General features: G+C 34.4%; 1 protein-coding gene across 1 annotated transcript in view; it reads right to left on the reverse strand.

Annotated features, from left to right (window-relative positions):
• Positions 1-19,192, reverse strand: part of CSMD3 (CUB and Sushi multiple domains 3) — a 1,747,434-nt gene that overhangs the window by 1,413,252 nt on the left and 314,990 nt on the right. The window contains 1 exon segment of the mRNA XM_053715303.1: positions 454-661. Within this exon segment, the coding sequence (XP_053571278.1) occupies positions 454-661 (208 nt within the window).

A 19,192-nucleotide genomic window follows, 5' to 3' on the forward strand; every position in this document is an offset into this window, starting at 1 on the left:
CTGAAAATATTTATTTAAAGGGACAAAGTCAAAATTAAACTTTCATGATTCAGATAGAGTATACAGTTTTACACAACTTTCCAATTTACTACTTTTATCTAATTTTCTTCATTCTCTTGGTATGATTTGTTGAAAAGCATACCTATGTAGGCTCAGGAGCAGCAACTCTGGTACTGGAAGCTAGCTGCTGATTGGTAGCAGCAAATGTATGACTCGTGTTATTGTCTCACCCAATGTGTTACGCTTGCTCCCATTAGTGCATTATCTGTATTATGCCTCCTTCAACAAACAATACTAAGAGAATGAGGCAATTTTTAACAAAGGAGTAAATTTGAAAGTTGTTTAACATTGCATGCTTTATCTGATTAATAAAAGAAAAGTTTTGGGTTTCATGTCCCTTTATGTTGGTTTGATTTTAACACCATTTTTTATTAGAATTGAATCTTCTCTTACCCTATTGTTGGTGGCTCTGATCCTTCAACTTCTAAGTAATCATATTTTTCCTCCATCTGAAAATCTGTGAAAACAAGTGATATGGTGTCTCCAGGTTCTGTTACAATTGTCCATGTACAGTCTGCATTGTTATGGTACTCATTGGGAAAACTAGGGCTTGAAATAATTCCACTGGATCCTCTTACAGTGCCTCCACATGCATCTTCAGCTGTAAAATAAGAAAATAAATACATAAATAAATAAACATCTACAGTAAAATAAATATATATTATCTAAATACATTTCAAGATAAGTTATGTATAATTTATAAACAGAAAATGCATATTTCTTTTTCCTAAAATAGAAAAACCTCATAAAAATGAGGTGTGTAAATGCTATAAATCGAGAGGATATGATGAAGGTTAGAATGATGACATTTTAACTCCGTAAGTAAGTGGTCACTGTGGAAATATAAATTGTTGCTGTTGAAATAGAAAATGGGAAAAAAAAATTTCAGAACGTTTTAGCTCCTATTTGGCCGCCAAAGAAATTAACAATGAAAACCAATAAGTAATAACAGAAAAGTACCAATTTTTAGAAAGCCCAAATAACACTGATAAAAATGTATAAACATATTAAAGTAAATTAGCTGATGACTTTGAAAAAATAAGACAAAGGGCTATTGAGTTCAACAACAACTTTTTTCTCTAACATCTCTAAAAATAGTTGAGTTAATTTGCAGTAATAAAATACTGTAGCTGCTTTATTATATCATTCACTACAGTATCACATTACTGCATACTGTTTTTAGCCAACAATATTTCTGAGACCATAGAATTTATAGTCACTCACCGTCTCCATGTGCAACCTGTCTTAAAGCTTAACCTTGTGTTTCCTTGCTGTAAACTGTGACCACGTCGACCCCCTATGTAGCTCCTAAGGACATTTATCCAGGTAATTGTATCAGTTTTAAAGCACCTCTTTTCTAGAGAAAAAAGACCCACCACCATGACTAATATTTTCTTAATGTGTCTGAGAAATAAAAGATTTTATGGTGGAGCTTTTATGTCCAAAGCCCATGACTCCCTTAATGATTTAATATTTCTTTGCACTAAAAGGGTAAACTTTCTAAAACATATTCTGGTGCTGTGAAGCTGTAAAGAAATGTTCTAAAGGACCCTTCTATAAAAAAAAATAGACTTTGTGGTGTACAGTTGAAGTAGCAGCGAATTTGAATCTACATCAAGCATCACTTATTTAGTTTAGTAATATCATGGTTACAAAATATACAGTATGTTAATATTATCTCAACCTTTACAACTTACAAGGTTATTGACACTAGTGTTTTATCATTATTATTCTAGCATTTTGGTAATTGATAGACCTATCCTATTCTCTTGCCTAATGTTTCTAAATTTAGAAACGTTTTAAATAAATTGATGCCGATAATGTGATAGATTACAAGTGCAGTGTTATTTTGACTTTTTGCGAGCATTGGGTTGCACTAGTATTACAAGCTGAAAGTAAAAAGTTGGGTGTGAGTGGAACCTGACCCACGCAAAAATCCTTCATTTAGCGAAGTCGTGATTGTGTTAATATATTCATCCATAAACTTCAAAAGAGCGTGAAAACTGAAAAAACCTAACACTCATACCTGCGTGCCAACCCACATCACAGTAAGTTGCAGTGACCACATAAAGAGGAAAAAAAGAAACTTTAGTTAGAAGATTAGAAGCATTGAATGGAAGAAAGAAAATGGAAGAAGGCTGGCTCAGTGGAGCGTGGCCTTTTTTTCGTGTTACGTGTTTTCGTGTACAGGGATTTTTTCCTTCAGAAAAGCTTTCATCATTTTAGGGCAATGCCTTGCTAAATGACTTTCTCGAGGCAATATTTAGTGTAGGTTTTAGTGTTAGTTTAAGGTTTTTTTTTAAGTAATGGGCTTTTTGAGGGTTTTTTTTAGGGATGGGTTTTTAAAAGGGGACTTTAGTTTTATCATAGGTCTTACTAGTTGTTTTTTTAGTTTTGGTAATTTTTTCAGTCATTGTTTTTTTTTTTCAATGTAATGGTAGTTTTTTATGTAATGGTAGTTTTTTTTTTAACTTAGGGGGTATTAGATTATGGGTGCTGGGGTTTAGCTTTTAGGAGGTTAGGGGGTACTTTGTGATGGGGTGTGGTTTTTAGGGGGTTAATAGTGTAGAGGGTAGTTTGCAATCTGGGTGTGTGGCAGTTTAGGGGTTAATAGTGTAGCAGGGTAGTTTGCAGTGTTGGGGTGTGGTGGTTTAGGGGTTAATAGTATAGTGGGGTAGTTTGTGATGTGGGTGTGTGGTAGTTTAGGGGTTGATAGTGTAGCGTGGTAGTTAGTGATAAGGGGATATGGCAGTTTAGGGGTTAATAGTATACTTCAGTGCATAATTTTTCTCTGGATAAATGTAAAATGCGATTGCATTCAAGTTATCGTGTTTACTTTCAACTTGTAATACGAGCGCACATTGCTGCTCAACGCAGCCCATACAAAATATGGGGAGCGTAAAGTAGCCAAAGTTGGCACAAATGAATTTGCAGTCATTTAAATACAGCTTACTTGTAATATGGAAATTCAAACACAAAAAACATCGATCTAGCAATCACATTTGTCCTCCTCGCACTAATGATAGCGCACCGCTCATAATGTATCCCAGTGAGATATATGAACAGAAACTAAATGTATATACATTAAATTTAACTTCATCATGAAAGTCTGAGATTATTGTAGCAAACTTGAAAATCTTTATAAAATAAATGTACAATATTAAATTGTGACTTCTAAAACTATATTGTTATTATACTAACTTAATGCAGAGTTGCTAAGTAATATGTAGCAGAATAAGGCTTTTATAGGCAGATTATAAATATTTAGGACATTTTGAATTGATTACAGTATTTCTTAACAGTCTTGTAAAAGTATATCACAATCCTCCAATACAGCTGTATTATGAAAACATCAATTTCCTACTAGTTTCAATTTAATAATTAAACAGCCTTTGCTTACAGAATTTGGAGGCACTTTACAAATAAAGTATTACAATGTTATATGAATATATATATATATATATATATATATATATATATATATATATATATATATATATAATTAGAATTGTTTTACAGTTAGTTTGATAAAACATTTAAAGAAATTGAAAAGAAAACTTAATAAAATAAATAATTATTATAGGTAGAAATAGACAAAGCCAGTTCCTTTTCGAGTGGCTCATCAGAAAAGAAACATTTCACTACTATTATAGTTAAGTGGCAGTTGTGGCCCCCTGTAGAGAAGCCATTCTTTTTTATCAGACCCCCTTTAGCTGTGCCAGAGAAAGACTTACATCCCAACAGCAGGGAACATGACTTTTAGATGCAGTTATACTGGATGAAAAATTGAGACCAGTTTTAGCTTCAATGCTACAAAGTGATATCTATAAAGTGAACATTTATTTTATAGATATCAAAAAGCCCCATTTTATACACACAAATACTGTGTTTATGCAACACATTACATATTAAACTACATTAAACTGCATATGTCATCATCACCAATAAAGTGATATTCTTTAGTACAGTGATGTCCTTTAGGTATGATAAAGAACAAGCCTTCATTAACAGATAACACATCCATCAACATTAAAATAAGCAATTAGTTATTGCAAGATAGTATACTGGGAACACATTAAACACAGCTCATTTGATCTTCTTGTTAACCATTGTGAATGCATATATTATATATCTTTATAAATATATATATTTATTGGTCTCTTTGTTATTTTACTTGTGACCAATATATTACTTTGACAGAGATTTAATTTGATATGTTTTAAAAAGGCAGCACTATAAAATGTATGATATAATATGACATGAAGGGTCAATCCACATATTTTTTCACTCATTTCCTTCATCTAATAGTTTAGTGTTCCAGTAGCACATTAAACTTACTGAAATAGCAAATCTCTCTCTTTCTCTATCTCCCCCTCCCTAACTACCTCCTTCCCTCCTCTCTCTCTCTCTCTCTCTCTCTCTCTCACTCTTTCTCTCTCTCTCTGAAGAGCACAAACAAAAAAGGCAAGCAAAGGGCTTTTACATAGAGATACATACATAGTCATCTCTAAAGATGTATATATATATATATATATATATATATATATTCATATGTATTTATGTATATGTATATATATTTATTTACAGAAATATATTCACATATAAACGCATAAATACATATGCACATATATATATAGATATATAAAGGTGCATTGGAGCCCTTTGCAGTTAAGTAGATGAAAACATGTAACATAGTAACATAGTAGATGAGGTTAAAAAAAATGCCAAAGTCCATCGAGTTCAACCTATACAAAAAAATTCCAGTTGAGCTTAAATTTCCCATTAAAAGGTGACCCATTTACCTAACCAGAAATGAATTCAAGCCATTTTTAAATGTATCTAACGTATTGGCATTCACTACCTCCTTTGGTAATGAGTTCCACAATTTTATTGCTCTTACAGTGAAAAAGGTTATTATTGCAGGAGATTAAATCTCGTTTCCTCCAGCCTTAAATTGTGACTTATTGTCACAAACAATTTTCTTGGAATGGAGCTCCTGCCATCTCTGTATATGGACCTTGAATATATTTATATTATAAAGTAATCATGTCACCTCTCAAGCGCCTTTTTTCTAGAGAAAACAGACCCAGTTTGGCTAACCTCTCCTCATAGCTTAAAAGTGAAAAAATTCACTTTATTAACTTTGTGGCACTTCTTTGCAATGTCTTTTTTTAAATCAGTCCCCAGAACGGCACTCCATACTCAAGGTGAATTCATACCAGGGATTTTTATAGTGACATAATGATGCTTTCTTCCCTTGCATCAATGCCTCTTTTAATACATGCTAGTATCTTATTAACCGTAGAAGAAGTTGCCCTGCATTGTGAACCCATCTTTAGCTAGTTATCTATTACTACTCCCAAATCCCTTTCCTCCTCTGTTTGGCTAAGTCTAGTTCCATTTAAATAATACATCGCCTGCTTATTTTTACTATCAAAATGTAGAACCTTGCATTTTCCCATATAAAATCTCATTTTCCATTTACCCGCTCATATTTCAAATTTTTGCAGATCCCCTTGTAATGCAAGTTCATCCTGCTCTGACCTGATCACCTTATACAACTTTGTATCATCTGCAAAAATAGAGACGTTGCTATTTAATCCTTGCTCCAAGTCATTAATAAAAATATTAAAAAGAACAGGACCCAGTACTGATCCCTGGGGAACTCCACTAATTACCTTTGTCCAATCTGAGTATGAACCATTTACTACTACTTCTTGCTCCCTGTCTTTAACCAGGTATTTATTGATATAAAAGCATATTTGTGCTAAATTCATATTTAATAAAGATTTATACATTTTATTTACTGTAAATATTTCACATTCTAATGTTCTGCTCATAGCAGAATATATTCTTTGTATTTATAAATAGATATTTCTATATACAGTATATTTGTATATATCTATACCTATATATAATCATGTATATATATAAATAGGTATAAATATATTTTGTACCAAAATTCCATCATATATATATATATATATATATATATATATATATATACATATTTATTTATTAATAAATAGAACATATTCTTCTATAAGAAGAACATTGGAATGTGAAATATTCATATTTTCATGTTGGGTTAGCTAACATGAAAACATGTGATCGGGTTGGCGTGCGAGTATGGTGTTAGATTTTTCCCCACTTAATTTGCTCCATTAACTTCTATAGGGAAATACGTGAACTTGCACGCTTTATTGTAAGTTTGGCTTTTTGCGCTCGTTGGGTTAGCACACGAGTGTAAACAATTTACCTTCAACTCATAATATATGAGTACAACCCAACAAACACAAAAAGCTTACTTCTAGCACAGATAATGGTTTAGCGGAAATGTTAAACAGCACTCCATTTGTAATCTGGCCCTTAGTTTCCTATTTCTCAGGATCTTGGTGTAGTATTTTTTTTTTTTTTTGCATTGCCCACCTTAAAGGGACACTGTAACCAAAAAATTTCTTTCGTGATTCAGATAGAGCATGAAATTTTAAGCAACTTTCTAATTTACTCCTATTATAAAATTTTCTTCATTCTCTTGGTATCTTTATTTGAAATGCAAGAATGTAAGTTTAGATGCCGGCCCATTTTTGGTGAACAACCTGAGTTGTCCTTGCTGACTGGTGGATAAATTCATCCACCAATAAAAAAGTGTGTCCAGAGTACTGAACCCAAAAAAAGCTTAAATGGGTTCTTTTTCAAAAAAAGATAGCAAGAGAACGAAGAAAAATTTATAATAGGAGTAAATTAGAAAGTTGCTTAAAATTGCATGCTCTATCTGAATCACAAAAGAAAATATTTGGGTACAGTGTCCCTTTAAGTGAATAAAGTCTGTGACAAAAGCAGAAAGGGGACTGGGACTTAATGCTGCTGGTCCATGAGAGCTAGGGATAGAAAGGCTGCTGGGGATTGTGTGAAATAGCAGCTCCAGTTGCCAGGGGCTACTACTGACTGTTTAACATAAGACTGCAAGTTGTGTAAGTTCAGGCACAGAGCAGCTACAGAGCAGCCTGTACGTTTCAGTTGAATTCCTTTCTGTCACTTGTTTGATCAATGTGATGCCCGAAAGAGCCCCTTTGTTCAGAGCCTCTTCCTTTTCTCTTCATTTCACAACTACTTTCTTCAAGGCTGGGGAAAAACATACAGAACCCTATCAAATAACTAACACGCAGCAGGTGCCTGTCTCACTTCTCATTTATACATGGGTGCTAGCAAGAGCTGTCAATAGCAAAAAGAGCGGCTTGCACTCTCTGGATTTCTTCAAAAAATGTTTTAATCAAACAGGTGACGTCTTGGGGTCAATCGGTCTGAGGAAAGGGCGATTGACCCCGAAATGTCACCTGTTTGAATAAAACATTTTTGAAGAAATCCAGAGAGTGCAAGCTGTTCTTTTTGATATATATATATATATATACAGTATATATGTGTGTCATATGTCTTTTATTAAAAAAAACCCAGTATTTTCCCTTAAAGGGTTACTTTCTGTTATAATTTTTAAGCTAAACAACTAACATATTAAAGTTAATAAACATTAATTTAAACCTACTGACCTATATTTTCTCCAAAACAAAGTTTCATAACGTTCTAAAAGTTATATATTTTATTCGCCAATGTTGTCACGTTATCCTGCCCACTATTTTCAGCACTGCATGTTCAAAATACTTAAACCAATAACTTTGTGTTTAAAGCGCCATTTTGAAACCTAGGTATTGTAAACGGATTGGTACAGAGCAAAGGATACCCACGGAGTGGGTTTGGAAAACAATTAAATTTGCAGACAAGATTTCTGATATACGGTAGAGATATGTTAATGAAATGCTATTGATAAAGAGCGTATTTGGGGTAGTTAGTTAGTAACAGGCATAGAAAATATTTACTTACAGTGGCCCTTTAATAGCTTTTCAACCCCACTCCCACCGTCTTTATAGCCCCAAAACTGCCTAGTGCAGTTATTTTTTATTTTTAAAAAAAGTACAAAAGTAACTGTTACACTAGTATATAGTATATATATATATATATATATATATAAGTGCATTGGAGCTTTTGCAGTTAAGTAGATGACAACATGTAATAATCATAGACCTATATATAATCATGCGTATATACCAGTATAAATATTTATTTGTGCAAAAATCCATCAGATATTTAAATATCACTTTAAGAATACATAGAACATGTTCTGCTATGTTCAAAACATTGGATTATGAAATATGCAATATTATCTTTTTATGTTGTGCTTTTAAATAACCACGATCATGGGCTCCATGTACTAAGCGGCGGGTGGACAGCTTCTCAACTCGCGAAGCTGTCAGCCCGCCTTCGCTACACACAGGCAGTGGATCTGTTGATCCGCTTACCCGTATGTATCATTACACACTCATCGGAGTGTGTAATCCCGCCCCTTCATTCACATGACCAATCACGCGACTGAAGGGGCTGTCAATCACCGAGCTCTCTGGGATTTTCCCTTGCCACCTCAGAGGTGGCGTAGGGTGTAAGAAACAGTGGTCTAATGACCGCTGCTTCTTACATTGCGGGAAGCAGACTCACATTTGCGAACCTGCCCCGCAGGGCTCCAGAACAGCTTCCGCTGCTTCGTACATAGAGACCCATGTCTGTGTGACTTGTGGGTGTTTTTTCAATTTTTTCAGCTCCATTAAAGTCTGTAGGGGAATGCAACTTACTTCTATCAGTTTTAACACTCAAATGCAAGTGCAAAATACCATTCCGCTCATAATCTGACTCTTAAGATTTATAATATTTTACTTAAAAAATTATCCCAATTTTAATTTATAGCTATACTTATGTTAAAGTCAGTTCACATAAAAGTAATCACTATCTAAATTAGAAAAGGCTACTGTGCATGAATGCTTTGTATTATTCAGGTTTTAAATAAGTATGCATGAAGCATACATCATTGTAACCTTTTTATCAAATAAATTTAACTATTTTTACAGAAACCTTGAGTCTTTAACTTGCTGGAAAATCTGAAGCAAATTCTCCCAAAATGTTGCTGTAGAAGGATGATAGTACCTTCAAAATACATTATGGGAATATTTTATTGCTGCGTTTTGTGCACCAAAACTACTGAATTTATTTACTTTATTATAAAGATTCTAGCAAACTGAAATAGTATTCAAAATTCCAAAATAAGATTTTACATTTTCAGTTATTGCAAACAGTTGAGACATCTAATTTCTTGCTTATAACTAATCTATTTCTGTAATACCAAATTGTAACTTTATAAAAAAAAAGGCACTTTGATATGTGGTATAAGGGATTCTTTTCTTTACCTTCTTTTACAATAAGTGCTTTCAAAGGACAATTCATTTTGTTTATAGAACATGTACAGCTGTAGAAAATATAAATGTTGTAAACTACAAAATATTTAGTTCAACAAAACAAATTCTGTCATTTTTGGTAAAAAAACAAACAAGAAACTGTAACTGCAAGTTACTATAATGCAGAAACACCATTTGAAATGAGCTGGGTCCTGTTTATCCAACTCCACACTGAGTTGATTTGTGCTGCTTCCACTTGTTTACATAGTTTTTCGATAGCCCATGGGTTTTCAAACCTGTCCTCAGGCCTCCATAACATGCCAAATTTTAAGGATATCTGAACTGGAGCATAGGTGAAATAATCAGATGATTTTGCAACAAATCTGGCCTTTTAGGGAGGCCAGTGAGACAGGTTTGAAAACCCCCGCTATTATCAATACTGCAGTATCAAAATGGTCAGTATAGGTTTCAGTTTAAAAAGGCACAACTGCTATTTCAAATAACAAAATAAAGGATAAAGAGCTACTTAGAATATTGATAGACAACGGTAGGAAACACTGAGCACTGAGAAGTGCAGAAAATGTTACTGTGATATGTCCCTTTAAGGCTATATTCAATCTAATCATGCATTTGTTGGTGCTGTAGCATTTTAGAGTTCTAAAGTTGTTTTTTTTTTTTCAATTATTTGTGCTATGTGCTGTTATTCTAATGCCACTCTCCAGAATGGTAGATTCTAATTTTAGTCATATCAACTCATAAATTAAATGTAATTTAATTTATGTTCATTTACATCAACGATTTTCTGAGTCAGTAAGAAAGAAAACACTGAAATGTACAGTGAAACCATTGTCATTTAATATATGTATTATTTAAAAAAACAAAACATAAATAATTAGAGTTCTTAAATGGAATGCTAATAATTCATAAAGGTTCCCTTAAGGAAATAACTTGTCTAAATGAAAGTTAGCTGTTTAGACAGTAACAATACAATATAAATGTTACTGGGGGCTACATCATAAACCCTCTTGAAATATTGTTTCTCTAATGATTTTGAACATTTTAATGGAAATGAACACTGTAATTCGTATTCAGTGCAATATAAAAATGTGTACCGTGCGGGGGATTATTCTCTTCTATGCAAACTCAAATGGCTGATTTTCATTTCCTAATGTTTGTATAAATGTAATTAGTGTTGATCATAAATGCAGAAACTACAGTGCTAATAATCAAAGTTGCCTACAACCCATTAATTTATTAACATCACTATAAATAATTCATTATTTTAGTTAATTCCTTAGTTAATTTTTGCAGGTCAATGTCTTCCACTGTCTGTCTATCTTTCTTTTTCGTTTCAAGTCAACAAATATTTAGGCATATTTCATTAATATTCATACCTGGCTTGCATCTCACAGTGAATATATATAAGAAAGAATAGTGTAAACAGATGTAACATTCTATTTACAGGAATGCCATAACAGTGTATTCAAAAAAGGAGATTTCTCTCAGTGTCAAATTGCTCCATTTTTTTAAGATGCAGGTGGACAAGGTTCCCAGGCAGAGCACCTGTCTTCCTGTTTTGGACCCAATGGGGAAGGTTCTTCTGCCAGCATTTTTTATTACCAAATTGGAAATGTTTTCAGCCTCTTCCGTTGATCATGGCTATATGCCAATTGTCCCAGACAAATCAGTCTGGAATGATTTAAGTCTGCCATTTTTGAGGTGGCAGCTTCATAAATATGTGCCTAAGAATTAAAGCAAATGAAAAGATAGATTTATTCTCTAACATGAAAAAAAAGAAAAAGGGAAAGAAATTGATCTGCATATTAACAGTAAAAGTGTCAGAAGGAAAGAGAGCCCTCTCCCTTCTGCCAATGGAGGAAGTGATTAGTTGTACTGCTCTGCCAAAACAGTTTTTTTGCAACAAGTGGGAGTGGAGTTTAAAATTAAATATATAGGGATCTGAATATATATATATATATATACTCAAAAGTCAGCACACACATTAACTTTTTACTAATTGGCATAAAGGGATTGTGTGTTTTTAAATTAACAGTTAAAGTGACATAAAACTAAAAACTGAATAGATCATAATAGGTTTAACCTCTTAATGACACAGACATACCCTATACGTTGTGTTCTTAAGCAGTTTTTAGCCTTGCAATAGTGCGGGTCTCACAAAAACAGTGAAAGGTTCTACTACAAAATAGTTTTTTAGATGGCGGTGCAATCTTTCACAAGGAGCTTGCCAAACCTATTTCTCCCATCTCAGATCTCAGCAGAAAACCTCAGAAGAAAAGGCCAAAAATAGTACAATATAGCTTAGCAAACAGCCTGCACTAAAAGGAACATACTCACGGGGATACTTGAAGAAATTAAAGATTTCTTCATGTAACCCTTTTAGAAGGCACTACCCAGGTTCTGAACCAAAAATGGGCCAGCTCTCAAGCTTACTTTCTTGCTTATTCAAAAAAAGATATCAAGAGAATGAAGAAAATTTGATAATAGGAGTAAATTAGAAAGTTTCTTAAAATTGCATGCTCTGGGGCCTATTTAACAAATGTCTCTCCGACATGATCATGTCCGACAGACATCACTGAATGTGGAGAGCAATACGCTCTCCGCATTCAGCATTGCACCAGCAGCTCTTGTGAACTGCTGGTGCAACGCTGCCCCCATTGCAGATTCGCGGCCAAGGGGTGTCAATCAACCTGATCGTATTTGTTTGGGTTGATTTCACGCAATCTCTGTCCACCTCCTCAGAGCAGGTGGACAAGATATGGAGCAGTGGTCTTTAGACCGCTGCTTCATAACTGGTGTTTCTGGCGAGTCTGACGGCTTGCCAGAAACGTGGCCCTTCAAGCTCCATACGAAGCTTGATAAATGGGCCCCTCTATCTGAATCATGAAAGTTTTATTTTGACTAGACTATCCATTGAAGCATTAAGACTTGTGGATTTGATAAGCCTGTTATAGGCTGATGATTTTCAGTGCTTGTACTAGCGTGTCTACTGATTTTCTGACTTTGTCAAGTTGATTTTGGACTGTGTTTCTTAGCTCTCTTTCAAGAATAGACAATTTCTCCAATTCATGTATTCCTGTTTTATGAATATTTTGTATTTTTTAAAAGATAGAGAGATAATAAATAGACAAACAGATGATTAATAGATGATAGATAGATAGATAGATAGATATAGAGTGTGTGTGTTGATTATTCGGTTGATAAGCGTAACATTTGTTTCAACATATTTTATTTCTGCTGTTTTATGACACTATCACTACTTTACATAATCAATTTAAATCCCGATGGTTGCCTTTTTGCTCCAAATTTCTTTTATTTAATTATTTATTTATTTATTATATATTTTTGTAATTTAGTTTGAATGGACTTTGAAAATATGAGAAAAATTGCCATAAAAAGCAAAAATAACATTAGTGTACAATATGTTCTAAAAAGCATAAGGGTTCTTTTGTTGAACAGCAGTAATTAATTTTAGTTTTAGAGTGTTTCAAAGGTCAGTTGAGATCACCTTCATTGTACAAATGTCTGTATGTAAATCAAGTTCACAGTTATGGGCCCATGGTTTAATTATATACTGTGTGCCCTGAATACTCATTTCATAGGGTACAAGGCAAAACCATGTTCAGCAGGAGAATAAACTCTTTATGAAACCACTTTCAGAAATAAATGTGTTCATAAAGGAAAGTATTTAACTGTGCTGTGAAATAAAACAAAATAGCACATCACTTAAATGAAAGTGTACAGTGTGCCAGATTCAGATAAAAATATCTTAAGTAATATGAAGCAGATGCCAAATATGGTCGTAGATCAGAATACATATTCAGCAAATTGTGTTAACTTTTAATGATCTAACGGATCACTATAAAAAAAATGATTTTAATATCACATTTTTACATTAATAGAAAAGTTACAAAATCTTAGAAAAAGGCTATGTTATGTGGGGTTGTCCCTTGTGGATAATTTACATGTTTAATTTAGCAAAGAAGTAAAACAATTATTTGTATATTTTAGTATCAACAGCATGTGTGATAATCTGTTAAAAGCACCAAATCCTCATATATGTTAAACTTCTTCTTCCTCTCTCTATGGAGCTTGATGCCCCTTGTTTTCCGGCGAGACTTCAGGCTCGCCAGAAACAGAAGATATGAAGCAGCGGTTTAAAGACCTCTGCTTCATAACTTGTCCACCTGCTCTGTGGCCGCGGACAGAAATCCACTCGATCTAATATGATCGGATTGATTGACACCCCTGCTAACGGCCGATTGGCCGCAAATCTGCGGGGGCGGCATTGCACCAGTAGTTCACAAGAAATGCTGGTGTAATGATAAATTCTGACAGTGTATGCTGTCGGCATTTATCGATTTGCGGCGGACATGATACGCTACATCCTATCATGTCTCCTTGCACTATAATAAATATTCCCCAAAGTCTCTCTATCTACTGTACCTTTATATATATTAATATATATTGTATTAATTAATTTCTTTAAAATGTGTTAATTTTGTGTGCACCCTCTTTGCCTGTATAATTCTGAAGTTCTTTTGTTGGGTATTTTTCACAATAAAAACAGTTAGTTTAACCTACATTAAAGCTGCTATACCTGTCTACTGAAAACAGCTATGCAGTTACATTTTCCTGTCAAACAGGTGTTTTTTTTTTTTTTTGTTTTTTAATTGTGAAACAAGCAATGGCAGCTGAAATATAAAGCTTTAATTACGGTCAATATGACCGAAACCGATCAGAGTTTATTTGCCTGAACCCACCCCATGTAGCTGTATGTTCCATGCATACTTCTTTTAAGGAAAAAAATGAATTATTTTTTATTATCCTTGCTTCGTTATTGGAATATTTTTCTCTCATATTTACAGTGGATAGTGGGGCATCCACTCCATTACTAACGAAGCTTTCTACAAACACACTTTTCTAGCAGGTGGTATGCACTCCCAAAAATAAACTTTGGATATTTGATCTCAGTTACTGTGCAGTCTGCAGGATACAACATCGATAGGCTGATTTGGTGATGTCATCAAGGAAGTAGCCGGCTCGTTTGTGGATAGGCCAGTCTCTGTCAAGTGGTATGCCACACGCAGCCAGCATGAGGAAACGGGGAAACCGCCTATGCTAGAGTGCTGCACTAGTGAAACAGAGGAAAAGAAGGAACAAGGATACTGGCTCCACTCGGCTGGAATAAACATCCTACACACTAACTTGAACCTTTGGTGAGTGCATATCCGTCTGCTTTTTTAAATGTGTTATGAACTGTTGCTGTGACTGATGGCTGAGTGTTTAGCTGACTACACGTTGTTGAGTCAGAGGGATTAAACACAGTTCTTATCCCAGAGCATTTCTACTGTGATTGTATTATACTTCAGCCAAGTCTTATCTACCTACATATATAGGCTCACTGGACTTTGTATTCTTGCAGGACCTGTTTGCCAAAAAAATAACAAATAAATAAATCATATAGCAACATTCTGAATCTGCTGTAGCTATAAACACCACTTCTTTCTCTTTGTTTTTTATTTAATAAAGCTTTAATGTACATGTTTCTATATTTTGCTCAGTAAAGCAAATCAACTGAAAATAATTGAAGATATGAGCCAGACACTTCCTGCCCTGACGTTGAGTCTTCTCACTGTTTTTGTGTCTGCTTGATGGTTTGGAAGCCTGATTGCGTGACTTTGTTTATGGACCTTTTTTGTCTTGTTGCCTACAAGGACTGATTTTGTATCTAACCTCCTTTACTAGTATTTGTTCTCTGCCTTTTGCCTTCTGATTATGTGCTGCTATTGATTGTTTGTTTCTGACCCTGGCTTTGTCTGCTGATTTGACTTTAGGCCTTGTACTCCAGTGGCACCTGCATCCTGCCTTGTACTCCAGTGGCACCTGCATCCTGCCTTGCACACCAGTGGTACCTGCATCCTGCCTTGCACACCAGTGGTACCTGCATCCTGCCTTGCACACCAGTGGTACCTGCATCCTGCCTTGAACTCCAGTATCCTGCCCTGTGTTCCAGTCAATGCCAATATCATGCCTTGTGTTCAAGCCATTGTCAGCATCTTTTATTAAATGTTGTCATTTCCAAAATGCAGTCATCATACCCAAAGGCAAACCTGTTTCTCTAGCACCATTTGACAAACAGAACTCAACTCAGAGAATAAGCTTCACTGACCTGATCTCATCACAAACCCCCCCAGAGGAGGGATAGTTGTTCCCATTACATTCAGGGGCAACAAACAATAAGAGAATACATATAACAAGTTTAAAAAGATAAAATCTTCTACACGCCTCCCTGTATATTTCCTTAAACCACATGTTTAAAAACAGAAAAAAAAGTGAAATTGATGTCTAAATAAAAAGTGTACATATGTTTAAAAATGAATATAGCACAGCAATGACAAAGGAGAATAATGAGATTGTTGAGAGGAGATAAGTTGAAACAAACGTCATAAAGTGCTGGAGAAAAAAATGTTAAAGGCAGAAATGGAGGTTAAGGAAAATAGATCACATATTTTAAGACTTACATTTTTGTGGAAATATAAGGGGCTCAAGCAAACGCATATAAGTGGAAGGAGCGAGGAGATGGTTTTTCTTGGATAGGTTTTTAAGGAAAAGGTGACAGCTTTTGGCAACAGTATGAATGTGAAAGAAGAATGTCAGAGGCGAATCCAGCATGTCAGCGGCATTGTCATTGAAGAGGATAAAGGATCAAGAATAGGAAGGCTATATTGGGAGTTCTTTCTTAGACATGTTATGTTTAAGATGACAGAAAACCACCCAGAATCCATCTGAAGCTAGACATCCTGCTACCTCATTAATTTGACATGTAATCATTAGCTACTGGCTGCACTGAGTACAGTGTTTTGATACAGGACCAAAGTGAGAACAAATTCCTTTTGCACTATTTTCAGAGACCATCATTTTGTCTTCTTTTGATTATTATTTTGATTATTATTATTATTATTATTATTATTCATTTTGTTTCTTATAAAATACTTACAGTTTATTCAACACTGCATCAACTATTTATTTTTATTCTACCATTTTGTGGTTTAAGCTATAAACAGAATTTATCATTAACTCCTCTGTCTTGCAGAGTTTGACTAAATTAATTACCACTGGCATGCCTCATAGCGCAATACATGCAATTATTGGGGAGACTTTTGAACTTTTTAAACATTTTTAAAGATCCATTATAGTTAAAAATAAAAAAATGACATGCTCTCTTGGTCATGCAACTACTGCAGCTGATTGGGCCAGCAGCATTATCTGCTTGGTACCGGAAGATCTCTGTAGCTCCTGGTCAGTACTTTACCTATGTGTGTATTTAACACAACAATTTACAGGGTCAATAGTAATGAGATTATATTCTCAAAAGAATTAGAGCAGGTATTTTCTTTATGCTTACTTTCATAATTATGATATTTATGTTGTGCTTTTAATGCACTTTTCAAGCTGATTATTTTACTGAGCACTATATTATAATGTATATAGCTATGTAGGCTACGTCTTATGAAGGACCTCATAGAACTGACAGATCTTTTTAGATTATCAGGTCCCCTCCAGCTCATTGAAAACATTGAAAACACCAAGCCATTCCTTACTCAAAACACTATCTAGATATTAATCCTTAGGGAAAAACTATACCTCTAAACTAGCTATGATATTATAAGAATGATAAATATATATATATATATATATATATATATATATATATATATATATATATATAAGTGTAAGTATGGGGGGGGGGTAAGGAAAACACAGATAGCTACTCCCAATAGTTTATAATATCATACATAGAGTTTAGACCCTCTGGATGTCTTGTTCTTAGTCTAAAGATCCAAAATATCTCTCTTTTGGCAAGGATCCTATCCACATTACCTCCCCTCCTAGGCACCTTTACTTGTTCAATTGCACACCATATTAAGGTGTTAATATTTCCATTGTGTTTCTCTACAAAATGACATACTAGGGGGGGTTGTTAGCCTACCCCTACCAAGTGTGGAAAGATGTTCTATTATTCTGGATTTTATGTCCCTGGATGTGAGACCTATGTATTAAACCTGACAGGCTTCACACTTCAGCATGTAAATAAACTGTGTGGACATACAGTTAATACAGGTCTTAATGGAAAAAAAATCCCCTGTAATGCATGAGCTGAATTCCTTTGTCCTCTCCAGGTATTTGCATTGTCTGCATCTTCTGTGACCACAGCTATATATTCCTGTACTGGTAAGCCAGGAAGTATTTGTAGATCCCTCCTGTTTTAGTTGGGTGGGCTAAAGAATAGATCCCAGAGTGGGACACCTCCTGGGGCTACATTTAATTCCCTGTTTGACTAATTCTGTTAAGTTGTCATCTGCTGCTAGAATTATAAAATGTTTTTTAACTATACTAGCTACCTGTGGAAATTGAGAGCTGTAGCTGGCGACAAAGTTAACACCCTTAAATGTTTGATTCTCCTTGTTAGAGCCTTGTAAAAATCAGGCTCTCTGCCTGCATTCAATTTGTTTTCTGGGCTGATAGTATAGTTTTCTTGGAGTAACCCCTTTCTCTCAATCTGTTCTCCAAATCTTTTGCTTGTATTTCAAATTCCTCGCTACTGGTGCAGTTTATCTTTATACGTGTGAATTCCCCTTTGGCCACAGCAGATGCTGTATGCTTGGTGTGGCAACTATTCCCATGTAAAAGGGAATTCCCGGCAATAGGTTTCCTATAAACTTTTGTGTCTATCTTACTATTTCCGTTTCCCATCCGTGATAAATCTAAATTAATTAATTTGTTGCTCTCAAATGTAAAGCTTAGCCCAATTTGGTTATTGTTTAAATAGTCAATAAAGGGCAAAATATTTTCTCTTTGGCCCCTCCAGATAAACAGGAGGTCATCAATGTACCTCCTGTATATCTGTATATCTTTTTTGAACGGATTCCTATCTCCAAAGACGTGGAAAAATTTCCACCAACCTAGGAAGAGGTTGGCATAGGATAGGGCGAACTTCACCCCCATCGCTATTCCACGTCTCTGGAGATAGAAAATCCCCTGAAATTAGAAAAAAATTGTGTGTAAGCAGAAATTTTGTAACCCGCAAAATAATTTTTTGAAAGTCCTGTGTATAATCAGTAAAGAATTGTAAGAAAAAACCTATGGCTTTGATGCCCTCCTCATGTGGTATTGAATAAAGTGACACTGCATCCACAGTGACCCAACTATATGTGTCTCTCCATTCTTGGTTCTGCAATATATTAAGGACATGTTTAGTATCCCTAACATAGGGGATAAGGAATAAGTGCTATGATATTCCATTATTAATTAAAAAAATGAAATGAAATAAATTAATTTATCTATTAGAAACTATCTATGGGGTAAAATGAAAGTAAAATTAAGCTATAAAAAGTTAACGCTTCAAAAATAATATATGGGAATGGCTCTACCAGATATTTAACTTTATATAATCTAATTGCAGTAGGGAAAATCGCTCTTGATTGGCTACTGGATATAGGTCATTTCACTATACTAGACCTCAAATCCCATCTAGTTGCAACCCCTCTATCTTAAAAACATAGTTCACCTGGAGATTACAAATCTTCCGATATATATTAAAAGAATAAATTTACTGAAGGACCCAATAATAGCGTGGCATAGAATCTTTAAAAAATTAAATTTAAAATTTGCAGTATCACTTTTTCTTTCAACTAAGGGAAATCAGGATTTTCAACTGGGGTTCCTTTCTAATGTAGGTTCAATATGGAAAGAACATAGCTTAATTAATATGACGCAGTTATTTAACAGGGATCAGGAAAAGCCCAAAGTTCTAGACTTTGCAACTACTCAAA

Source organism: Bombina bombina, chromosome 5 (genome assembly GCF_027579735.1).
Source record: "Bombina bombina isolate aBomBom1 chromosome 5, aBomBom1.pri, whole genome shotgun sequence".
Taxonomy (NCBI): domain Eukaryota; kingdom Metazoa; phylum Chordata; class Amphibia; order Anura; family Bombinatoridae; genus Bombina; species Bombina bombina.